This window comes from Gopherus flavomarginatus, chromosome 11 (assembly GCF_025201925.1).
Source record: "Gopherus flavomarginatus isolate rGopFla2 chromosome 11, rGopFla2.mat.asm, whole genome shotgun sequence".
NCBI classification, from domain to species: Eukaryota; Metazoa; Chordata; order Testudines; family Testudinidae; genus Gopherus; species Gopherus flavomarginatus.
This window is the reverse complement of record NC_066627.1, coordinates 49957890-49969819: the sequence shown is the minus strand read 5'-3', so window position 1 is coordinate 49969819 and position 11930 is coordinate 49957890. Positions and strand designations below refer to the sequence as shown.

The 11930-nt window shown below is 54.8% G+C and overlaps 1 protein-coding gene across 1 annotated transcript; it reads left to right on the top strand.

Moving 5' to 3' along the window:
- Window positions 1-223: 223 nt before the first annotated feature.
- Window positions 224-11264, top strand: PSMF1 (proteasome inhibitor subunit 1). Its single transcript, XM_050918393.1, has 7 exons — window positions 224-387; window positions 2023-2175; window positions 3098-3180; window positions 4389-4583; window positions 7155-7208; window positions 9273-9431; window positions 9605-11264. The coding sequence occupies exons 1-7, from the start codon at window positions 259-261 to the stop codon at window positions 9654-9656; spliced, it is 825 nt and encodes a 274-aa protein (XP_050774350.1). The 5' UTR covers window positions 224-258; the 3' UTR covers window positions 9657-11264.
- Window positions 11265-11930: the final 666 nt, after the last annotated feature.

Genomic DNA, 11930 nt, shown 5'->3' with positions numbered 1-11930 from the left:
GGGGAGGGGGACGGGGCCCCGGGGATGGGGACAGGACCGGGCCCCGGGGAAGCTGCCAGTCGCTGCTCCAGAGACCCTGCGGCAGCACGGCGCCTGCGGAAGCCCGGGGGCGGCGGGTAACTCCGGCCCCGCCCGTGTGCTCGGGCAGCCCCAGGCTGTGTCTGGCCCGGGCCCCGCCCCGCCGCGCGTTTCCAGCGGGCCCGGCCGGGCGCTGCGCTCCCCCCCCCCCCCCCCGCGGCCGGGCCCCGCCCACGCGCCATGGCCGGCCTGGAGCTGCTCTACGCCTCGCAGGCGCCCGGCCTCTCCCGGCCGCAGGACGCGCTGCTCTGCTTCGTGCACTGGCAGCTGGTCACGCACCAGTACCGCGCGCTGGGCGCCGGGGACCAGGTGAGGGGCCCGGCCCGGCCCGGCCCGGCCCCAGCGCGGCGCTGCAAGGGGCGGGGGGTGTTTCCGGGGCTCCCCGGGCCCGGCCCGGTCCCCCGAGCACAGGCCCGGGCGGGGGGGGTGTAACCGGCGCCTTTGGGAGCTGCGCTGCCGGCGGGAGGGGCTCGGTCACCCCCGGGGGAGGCAGGAGGGGGGCGCTGCCTGGCCCCGATCCCCAGCAGCCCGGGGCCCCGGTGCTGCCGGGCGCGGCCGAGCCCAGCGCAGGATGAGGCCCGGGCCCTGCGCATTGTTTGCGCGCCTGGTCTCTGGGTCCTGGCGCTGGGGACTGCACAGGCCGTGCTAACGCCCTGGTTAGTTTCACTTTTGTTTCCCCGGCTTCTGCTCTCGGTAGGGTCCCTACCAGCCCCAGGCCGACGACTGTTGAGAAATAAATAACCTGCTCCCACCAAACTATCCCTGTGTCAAAGCTCAGACTCATTGCTCCGCCGTGAACGTTTATTTCTGCAACACCTACATTTGAGACCAAATCCACTGACAGGGAAGATGAGGGGGGTGTTGCAGTCGCAGGCTTTTCCAGTTCTTTCTTGGGTCTTTAAAAACCTGGTGGTGGTTAAGAATGCGAGTCGTTTGTTTATAATATTTCACCTTTAAAAGATTCCTTTGCTCTCAGATAGACAAAGACAAACCATAACAACCATATTGTGCCCACATCAACCTTAGGGATGGGAAAGTTCTTTGCCTTACGCTTGGGAGCAGATGAGTCTCTCTGATGCTCCACGCTGATGGGCGCAGGTGAACCCCATACGGATCAGCTTGCAGGGCCCAATCCTGCGGACTTAGCCAAGCCTAGGGAGCTGGGTCTTCCCTGAAAAACTACAGGTGTGTTTTTACATTGAGATAGCTGCCTTGTTGTGAGATCCTAGTGCAGACAAAGTATGGGTAGTTCTTACCCCGTGTACCTTGTCCAGTCTTTACCTTATCCCTGTCTGGGGCTTACTTCAGTTAGCTGCGTTGAAGTGAAGACTACAGTGCCTTGACTCCACTACAGTGTTATAGTGAGTTACCCATCTCGATGTAAGAACACACTTGCTTTGTGCAGTGTAGACGTAGCTGTGGGTTACTCACAGCAGTAAGCATTACATCCGGCAGCAAGTATGGACAGGAGTGGATCCCAGGAGAGCTGTGATGGGTTACATTCACCTTATGTACACCCTCTAGAAGGGAAGGATCCTTGCTGTTAGCTGACAGAGAAGGTTTTGGCCTGGGGGCTCCTTTAGAAGGAAGTCACATTTATAGCCATCAAGTGCTAATGTCAGAAAAGACCCTGATCTGGGGGGGTCTCTAGTTTGTTCATGACCTGGGACAGGTTTCAAGTATCGGGGGTAGCCGTGTTAGTCTGTATCCACAAAAACAATACGGAATCCGGTGGCACCTTAAAGACTAACAGATTTATTTGGGCATAAGCTTTTGGGGGTAAAAAACCCACTTCTTCAGATGCAGGCATTATAAAATGACACATGAAGAGAAGGGAGGGATTTAAACCTCCTCTCAGATTCCTGTGTCCAGCCGGATCGGTTCCTGCTGTCCTGTTGGTATCAGCTGGGACTCCAGCTTGTTCTCTCTGATGCCTTTGTGCAGCCGGGTCCCAATGAAAGGAAGTCAGAGTTGCTGCCGGTCGGGTGGAATGCCGACAAAGACCTGTACACGCTGCGATACAAGTCCACGGATGACCGCCACGAGCTCCTGCTGAAGGCAATCATGGTGGACACCAGCATGATTCTCAACGTCATGGTGAGGCTCCCAGCTGGCCGGGTGCTATGTAAGGATCAGTCCCTGCAGGGAGTCTCAGATCCCCAGGAGGTGGGGAGTCAGTGCCACCCCTGTAAGGGAGGTGAGGCAAAGAATAAGAGCTGGGACTCACTTGAGCATCCATTTTCCTGGCCTCCTGTGTCCCCCAATGCCCTTGGCTCCTATTGAGTGGAGGCACTTGACGAGAAACCCAGCCGGCTAAAGAGGGGAGAGGTGTGGCCCAGGTTCTGTGCTGGCTCCATGCGATTTGGTGTCACTGTCATCAGGGTGGTGCTCAAGATACACGTCAGGGCGGAGCTTGGCACGTAAAGTCCTCAAAAGTGTGCAGAATGCTGTGTGCTTGTGGAGTCATGTGGAGTTCACCGCTGGTGTAAATCAGTGTCACTTATGGCCTGCCATGGAGCAGTGCCTTTTTCCCCCAGCCGAGGACCTGGCCCTGGAAGTGTTGTGTCCAGTGTAAGGTCAAACATCCATTTGGTTGAAGCTGTGACGTCGTTACTGCTCAGCCCACGCCGGCGGATGAGTTGCAGCCTTTGTGCATCTTGTGGAATTCCGGATGCTTGTTGCCAGGCTGCCTGCTCTGTCACCCCCATCCCCTGTGTAATGACACCTCTCCTCCTGATCGAACGCTGGCTCTGTACCTGTCTAACCCTCTGCAGCCCGAGCTGGGAAAGAGCCTTCCCAAGCCACTGCAAGCTGGTTGCACTTGGGTTTAGACAGCCGGGAATCCAGACATATGGATACTTCACTGACAAGTGCCAGTAGAGGAGCAAACTCCAGTGATTGCCCCTGCCTCAGATTTCCCCATTCCCCCCGCAGCCCCTATTCTGATGTTGTGTCTGCTCCTCCTCCCCCCCTCCATGAGCTTGGCTGCTGGAGCAGCATTTTGTTTGTCCTTCCCCAGGATTGCAGCTCAAAGCAGGTAGCTGATTTGACCTTGACAGTGGCAGATTACATTGACCCGGAGCACTTGGATGATTTCCACAGGTAACTGCGTTTCATTGAGATTCTCCGCACAAGTATCTGGGCCCACGGGGAGGGGAGGCAAGCAAAGATTGGGGTGGGGGAGGAGAGGGTGCATTAGGAGGTAAGGGTGCATTAGGAGGTACCTGAGGGACTCTTTGCAGATAAAGCTTCCATACCCCCCACATGTTCTGCTCCTCCTCCGTTCCCAGATGGCACCCCAAGCTCAGGCTGGGAGAAAAGAGGGAGTTAGGCCACGTGGCCTCTGGATCAGAGCACAGGCCTGGGAGCTCGCTGCTTTGGGAGTTCTAATCCCGGCTGAGCCTTTGGAGAGCTCTGTAACTTTATTTCCAGAGCGCTGGCCGTCATGTGTTCCCTGCATGAGAGCCCAGACCCTGCCCCCAAGGAACTTGCAGCCTGAATCCACCACAGTACAGACCGATGCTACCAACTTGCCATGGGGAAAGTGATTGTACTTCCTTAGAGTTTGCATGCGGCCCTCCGTATGTAACCGTGGGGAGATTCTGACCTTGAGAGCACTTAGACTGTGGAATAGTCCCCTGAGGGAGTGGACGCGCTGTGGCTTGGGGCATCGGGCACAAGACTGGACAGAGCACCCAACGTGTGTTGTAGGGAGCAATGCTGCATCAGCAGGGGTGGGCTGTATTATCTGATAGGGATTCACATACACCCCCCACCTCCAAGTTCGGTGATTCCCTCCTGCCTCCATCAACTCTGCTGCAAAGCTGGGTGAAGATGAGACTTGCCCAGCTGCTCTCTGCTTAATGCCTGAATGCTGCTTCTCACCTGAGATGTCAGCAAACGCCAGTGCCGTGGATCTTGAAATTGGTCCGTTCCGGCATTTTTAACTTCAGTTTTACCAGAGCCCCTGAAAGCCCTGTTTGTGCTGCAGCCAGCCCCTCCGTTTGCAGATAAGGAAATCTTAGACAGCTTGGACACCAACCAGCAATTCCAAACAAGAAACAAGCCTAAATCCACCAGGTTCCCTCTCCTGCTCTGACATCTGCAGGCAGCCTGGCCGTGGACGCAGGATGAACGTGCCATGGGTACTGCTGGAAAGTTGGAAAGGACAGTTCTCTGTGTGTGTCATGTTCGGAGCCCATGGCACCGTTGTATTAGGGCCTTTCCCACCAAACCCTTCCTAGCAGGGCCCTGTTAGGTGTTGTCCGTTGTCTAGTTGTCAGCCTTGACTCTCCCTCTCGCCCCTGCAGGGTGTACAAAAACATCGAGGAGCTGCAGACCAGGGTTGTCACAGGCATCATCTCTCCGTTGCAGGCTCCCAAAGAGAAGGGTGACCCCAAAAAAGAGGCCAAGCCTGAGAAGACGGTCCCGCCTGCCTCCACTCAGGATTATGACCCCTTGAGGATTCCTCCCTGGCAGCCTCTCGGTGGCCGGCAGCCATCCTGGTGAGTGAGATGCTGGGTAGGGGATGGGACCACATAGTCTGCACCTCTTTCAAATGAGGCAGGTGGCAGGAAAGCAGTGACGGAGCATCTGGCCCTTCGTGGCTCCTTCCTGCACCCGCCCACTCCAGCCTCTGTCACAGACATGTCCTCGTGGGCACCAGTGCACGGTCTAGTTCTGTGTCGCAAGTTTAGTTCTTGGAGGGATCCAAGCAATGCAGGAGGGGGATTCTTTAAAACAGCCCATGTCCTGGCACCTCATCAGCCCTGCTTAGAAATCCCATGCTTCTGGTTCACTCATGGGCTGATCCCAACCCTCGGAGGCTGTTGGCATGGGGCTCTGGCTGGCTTCCCTCTAAGCTGGCCCACCAGTGGGAATCTTTTCTGGAGCTTGGGACCCCACCCTGTATTTTGGATGAAATGCTGCCAGAGTTGGCCACCTGGGAGAAGAGTGAGGTAACATCCCACCCCCCCAGCATGGATAAGGCACCTGTGTGGCTCCGCCTCTGTGCCATGGCCTTTCCCCCTTGCCTAGGGGTTCAGGGGGCCCCTTCCCCTCCCATCCCTAACAGTCAGGATGGCAGCTTGGGGTAGAGTGTGCAAACCCCATGTTGGACCAGGGCAGGAAAGGATTAATGGTCTGGCCCAGACACGGGCTGAAATCTGCCCCATGCCACATGATCTGTCAGGAATGTCCAAGCTGGTGGGAGGGCCCTGCAGCCAGTGTCAGGAGGGCACAGGACAGGGAAGGAAGCAGGCCAGTCTCTGAGGTCTGTCCTGCCTTGCGGGACTGGGTGTGCAGGGCTAGTGGGACAAGGGGCTGCCATGGGGAGAGGAAGACCCCATTAGCTGGCTGCTGGCTCAGTGGGATGGGAGAGCTGGCCACGTCTATGCTAAGGGTGGGTGGTCAGTTCAGGCTGCTGAGTCTGGCAGGGTGGCTTGTGGCAGTGCTGGCCAGTGGGCTTGAGGGTTGCACAGCCTAGTGCTTTGTGACTGAAGGGGGAGGGCAGATGGCAGAGCTCCCTTTGATCCCCAGAGGGGGCTGGGATCTGGTGGGGGCTGGGGGTGGGAGTTAGAACGGGGACCCTGTCTGGCTGTGGCAGAGAGAGCAGTTCGTCCAGGGTCCGTTTGCCAGCAGTGCCTCCCACGCTGCCAGGGGCTGAGCCGCGGCTGTGCAGGTGCAGGCGGCTTATGGAAGGGAGAGGAAAAGCCTTTTAACTTTGCTTCCCTTCTCAATGATCTTCCTTCGGACCAGCACAACATCCCGGATGGAAAATCGTGACACTGCAGTCACGCTGCCAGCTCCCCGCCCCCAGTGCGAGGGATCAGTCTGTGGGCTCCTGCACCCTGATAATCTTTCCCTGGGATAGCAGAGGGGCAGGGCTCTTTATTCTCTCTCCTCCCCCCGCACTCCCCTTTAATCAAGTGCCAGGTAGGAAATTAGAGCCTGCTGTGGCCATCCAGAGCATTGTCCCTGTGGTAGTGCATGCAGCACTGGTCCCTCGAGAGATCAGAGGGACAGTCCGTAGCATCTTACCTCTGGTTCCTTTCACACTGCTGGCGTTCATCGAGCCTCGCTGATGCCCTAGGTTCTGCAGTTGTGGGGCTGGCAGGGGCGGGGTGGTCCAAGACAATGGCTGCCAATGGCTGGCTTGCCTTGGAGCCGGCAGGGGGGTGCAGCGTGCAGTTGTAAAACCCTCGTCACAAACACCAGAAACAAAAGGCATCGAGTGAGTGTTGAAAGCTGGGTCTGTGCTCCCACTGGGCGCCGTCGCATTCCCTGCCAGGCCCCCACACCCTGCCCTCCTCTCACGCTCGTGGGAGCCGGGTTTCAGTGTCGGTTTGTCGGCTCGCTGGCTGTGCTGTGCTTTGGGAGCCTGTCCCTATACTGATGGGCTATCCTGGCCCCTCTCAGGCTCTGCCCAGGGCCGTGTTAGCATTTTGCTGGGAGCTGCAGGCCTGCAGCTGCCTTTCCATAAAGTGGAGCAGATGGCAGCCACGTGCACCCTCTAGCACGGGGAGGTGGTAACTGTGGAGTCCTGCATACCAGGCTGCTCGGCTCAGGTGGGGCCATGTGTGCTGCCACCTGTAGTCTCCCTCAGTCCCACGTCTGCACCAATTAAAACCGCAGGCCACTTCACAAAACACCATTAGCGGCACACTGGACACGCCGGCCCTGGTGACATTCTGGTAACACCAGTCTGCACAGCGAGGTTGCTCGATTGTTCCTGGCATCTGTAATGTGGACTAAACTACAGAGACCCAACTACAGCAGAGAATCGTCCCTGAGCAAAATCACCTTCTCCAGTGGCCTGCTCTGCTGGTCACACAGGCACACTCATCTGCCTGTGAAAGCAGCAAAGAGTCCTGTGGCACCTTACAGACTAACAGACGTTTTGGAGTATGAGCTTTCATGGGTGAATACCCACTTCATCGGATGCATGTCATCTGCCTGGGCTCTCAACCTTGCCTGCCCCCTGTACACTCTCTTTCATACCCCATACCCACCCGCCATAGGGCATGACCTGAGGAAATTTACACCTCTCACTGGGGTAATTGTGTCTTGTGTTTCAGGCCTGATCCCCGGGACCCCTTTGCTGTGGGTGGAGAGGACCTGGACCCCTTTGGGTGAGTATTCCCGAGAGAGGATCGTGTCGGGAGTGACTGAAATAACTCACATTGGCCTCACTGGTGCGTTCAGTGAAGTGTCTCCAGCAAGGACTTCAGTAAAACACTTCTTGTGTGTGAACTGCCCAGGGACCAAGAGCTGGTTCTAAACCGAAATATGGTTTTAATATTGTACTAAGATCCTGTCTCTCACATCGCTGATTGGTTGGAATCTGCGTCTGTTTAATAGTCAGCTGGTATTCATTTAACATGCAGTAATTCCTCCAGTAAATCAAAGCTAAAGACATCATTAAGTGAATTTAAGCCTCCAATTTAAAATGTTGCTTTGTCTAGCCCGTGGATTCTCCAGCCCCCTCTGGATCTGCAGGGCTGTTCTGACGTACCCAAGAGCAGAGAGGAGAGGCAGCTGCCCGAGGAGATGGGAGCCATAGGGAGGGAAGCTGCAGGGTGCCTTGCTTCTGCCCTGGGGCTCCAGCTCTGTTTGGGGAGGAAGGGGGGGACCTGACCCATCATTTTCCATTCCAGTAAAAGAACAATGTAACCAAAGTAAAACCAGTCCATGGGAACACGACCCAGCTCATTATGGTGTCCTGGAAGTCCTGCCATTTGGAGACTCTGGCTGATCAAGATCAGATTTATTTCTCCTTGGAGGGCTTTGTTATACGAGGGTTGGCTAGAAAAGGATCTTCTGGAAATGTTCCTTGGAATCTGGAAAGAGGAGCTTGCAGCGGAGGGCTAAGAGGGTGGCTGGAAAGCAGCCCTGCATACCACGGGGAAAGGGAAATCAGGACGGGTCGTTGCCACCCCCCTTCCCATCTCTCCTAAAGAGATTTCTTTCTTAAATGTATATAGCATCTTGATCCAAAGTGGGCACCTGCTGGAGGCAGATTTTGAGCCCCAGGACCTCTACGTAGGATCCGTGGGACTTTCCATGAGCAACTAGCTGTCATAAAGGCACTTACTGTGGCTGATGTTAATTATTTTTACTGTGGTAGCATCCAGAGGCTCCAGCTGAGATCATACAGTATGAGGACAGTGCACAGCATGACAGAGCTGCAAGGAGCTGAGGCTGGCAGAACTGATCTAGCAAATGGCTTCCAGGCACGGCTTTGGAAAAGGTTCCAGGCCACTGATGCCAAAGAAGGGGTCTGGGAACTCTTGCAACATGGTGTTGGGGTGGGGGATCTTGCATTTAATCAGAGACAGCCAAAAGCATAGAGCTAAATGAACCTAAAGAATAACAATCAAGCAGCAAAGGAAACCAAGGTAGGGGTGTCTCACAATTCCTAAAACAGCCCAGGCCTGCAGCAGCGGGCAGTCTGACTCACTGCTGTCTCCAGTATTCTCCCAGCTGGCCTGGGTCACAGTTTCTCCTGAATCCTTTGAGAAACTGGAGGAATATAGAAACTACTCCCCCCGCCCCCCGTTTGTTGCTCAGCCCTCTCTATAGGTGGCTAGTGGGACTGCAAAAGATGCAGGTGCCTATTTTGCAGTTCTTTGTGGCTGCACTAAGGACAGCGAAGGGGCTTGTCATTTCCCAGTGCGCGTCACGGTAGAACATGTGTTAACTGACACTACGTAGCACCCTGTGCAGTGTGCGCACCCGGGGGTGAATTCATCACAGCCCCCGACACGTGTTCTAACACTGCGCCATTTCCCAATGTAGATGAGTCCAAAGGGTAGTGATACCAGGCGTTGGCCAGAGGGGGCTGATTCCTTTTCACCCTAAGGCCCCTTTACATGGCCGGAGCAAACCACAGGAGCCGTATTGTAAATGAAAACAAGGCGTGAAGTCTCATCCTTGTATACCCGTCTAGCCCCCCCAGCCTCATGTTCACACCTACTGGCGTACTCTTGTTCTCACTGAATTACTCTCCCCAGCATGTATTCTGCTGCGCTGTACGCACGCATTCCCATCCCATCCGGAGTCACACACGGCGATCTAACAATGGGCTGCTCGTGGAGCAGTGAGCCAAGCTCGGAGGAGACGGGAGCTGGTTACTCTTATCTCCAGTTAGAGCTAATTGTGATCCTGCTCTCATCCTGCTTTCTTCTTCCTCCCAGGGGCCAGAGGGGCGGTATGATCGCCGATCCACTGCGCTCCAGATTTCGAAGGCCTCTTATCGACCCATCGTCAGGTCTCCCAAACAGGCTTCCTCCTGGGGCCGTTCCCCCAGGTGCCAGATTCGACCCATTTGGACCAGGGGGCGGCCGTCCTGCAGGGTGGGTATCTGGATGTGTGTGTACTTTGCTTTACTGACTGTAACCATGCTGGAGTTTTCCAGTTGTTCGCAAACTGCACCTGACTCTCTGGGTCGCTGGGGGGTGGGGGGCTGGAGTTTTCACTCTGTGACTCCTCCTGTAACTCTGCTCTCTACATTCCATTCCTGTTGCAGGCCAGATCCAGATCACCTTCCCCCTCCGGGGTACGACGACATGTTCATGTGACTTCACTGAGAGAGAAGCACCTTTTCCTCACCTTTCCCCTTTTTGGAAGACTCTCTTCAGCTGTAGTTTTCTCCCCGGGCACTAGAGTCTTTCCCTACACTGCAGATCAGCTGTAAAGGTTTCACTGCATGTATAACAGCAGAGAAGGCAGCGTGTGGATCTCGTATCTCCGCCTGATGCCCTGGGGAAATCCATAGCCATTTGTAATCTAACACCTGTTGAAACATGAGTGCCGTGCGCTAAGAACAGAAAGCAGCTTGGAGTGTGTTATTCAGAACTGGAACTGCCCTGTGAAAACTGTATGAAAAAAATGTCATTTCCTTTGCTTTCCTTGTATCGCCTTCTCTGGACGGCAGTGATGTGTGCTCTGGGATTTACTCAGCTGGCTGTTGCTAGAGAGAAACATCCACTCCCCACCACCGGTCTGGTAACGACTTGGTCTTGACGAGCTTGCCAGTGCAGAGTCCTACATTCCATACTTGCTCCCAGCTGGCCACATGTACGTCTCAGACAGGCCTGGCCTAGAGCGCAATGAGTTACTGAGGTGTGGATGCAGGAAGCTGCAGTGTGCCTGCCAGGAAGGGCTTGTAAAGGCATCTGGGGTTTCTCCTCTGCTCTGTGCTCACGTTCGCCCCTCAGCGGCCAGTCGAGTAAGGGGTTAGGAAGGGCTGAGTGGGGCAGTGGATTAATTCTTCAATTTCTGCCTCTAGAGCAGCATGGCCAGATCCTCAGCTGGTGCCGCCAGACCTAGTTGCATTGGCTCCAGTGGGGCTACATTGAGTTAGATCCGCTGATCATCTGGCCCCTAGATCTAAAGACACCAACACACAATCTAGTCTATTAAAAAAAGTCACCATTAGTTTCAGATCCTGCCCCTGCATCTCCCTTGCTGGTTTGTGTGGTTCTTATGGTCACCTGTGTCTGTTCCTAAGTCTCTCTCCCCGATTGCTGAGGGGGAATCTTACACAAACACCGGGAAGATGGCATTGCCTGTATCCCAAGTGCTGTCAAACGCACAAAGGGAACTAGCTGGGGGGACACAGAAAGCTGGAGAATATTTGTTTTTTCTCCGCCCGTGCTCAGTCAAATCTGGAATAACTCCATTTGTTTTGGTGGAGTCCCTGCATCCTGCAATTACATTGGAGTAGCTGAGATCAGGGTAGTTTATAGTTTCTGGGTGGGGTGATGTAAGAATGGGGTGGAGGGTTGCTTATAGCTGTTGTGCTTTGACTTCCCTTGTGTTTTACAGGAGGCATTCTGCAGGTGGCTGTTCTTTGTTTTGTTAATTCAGTCACACCAGGCTAGTATGTTAACAGGATAGTTACCGTCCTCTGCAGATCCTGTCCAGCTGAATTCAGTGGTGTCAGTTTTCCAAAGTGACTACTGATTTGGGGTGCCGCTGTGTCTGGGGTGCCTTAGAGGGGCCTGATTTTCAGAAGGCAGGCACCTAGCATGGTGTGAAAATCCTGCCCTGTTGCAGGATCGTTGTGCTGGGACCCAGCATTGTTAGTTACTTTTGAAAATTTAAGTCCCTGATTCTCCTGATTTTTCTTGGTTTGAATTTTTTTTAAGGATCTTATAACTAAAATAAAAACTGGATGAACTGCTGCTTGTGCTTCCTGGACTCTGCTCCCTCCTCTGACTTAAGACAACTTCTCCAGATGTCAGTCCTTCCATTGCTGCTTCAGTGACAAAGCAAAGGTTTCCTCCGGCTTCCCCAGCCTCTCACTTCCCTTCCTGGTTAGAAGTTTCAGATTGTTGCGGCTGGATCCATGTCATTTTTTATGAGTAGAAAATCCAGGCTGTGAAACAAATTAGTCACACCTGTTACCTTCTCCCCCAGCAAGCACTACTGGGCACTTTGCTTTGAAGACAAGGTGTCTGTGTGAGGTGACTGCCCAACCCAAGGAAAAATCAGCATTACCTGTGGCTACTGGGTCTAAAATCACTGGATCTCCTGTGTCTTAGATGCCATATTCAGGCAATTGTGTCCCAAAGGAGAAAGCAAAAGGGGGAAAATAAATCCTTCCCACACCCGTTTCCTTCTCAACCCCCTTGCAGACAGCTGAGTCCCAGCACACTCTGGCTCTCAGGGCAGTTGTGCTGGGGACTGAGGATGGGTTGGAGAGGATCAGCCAGCAGTCTCAATTCAGCACTGTGGCCAGCTCCTGCATCAGTGATTCCCTCAAGTCTCCTGCCCTCGCCACCTGTGCTGCCGTTTCATATTCTTCAAATGCCCTCCCCTTCCCCTCTGGAGCTGGGGCTATTCAGCCC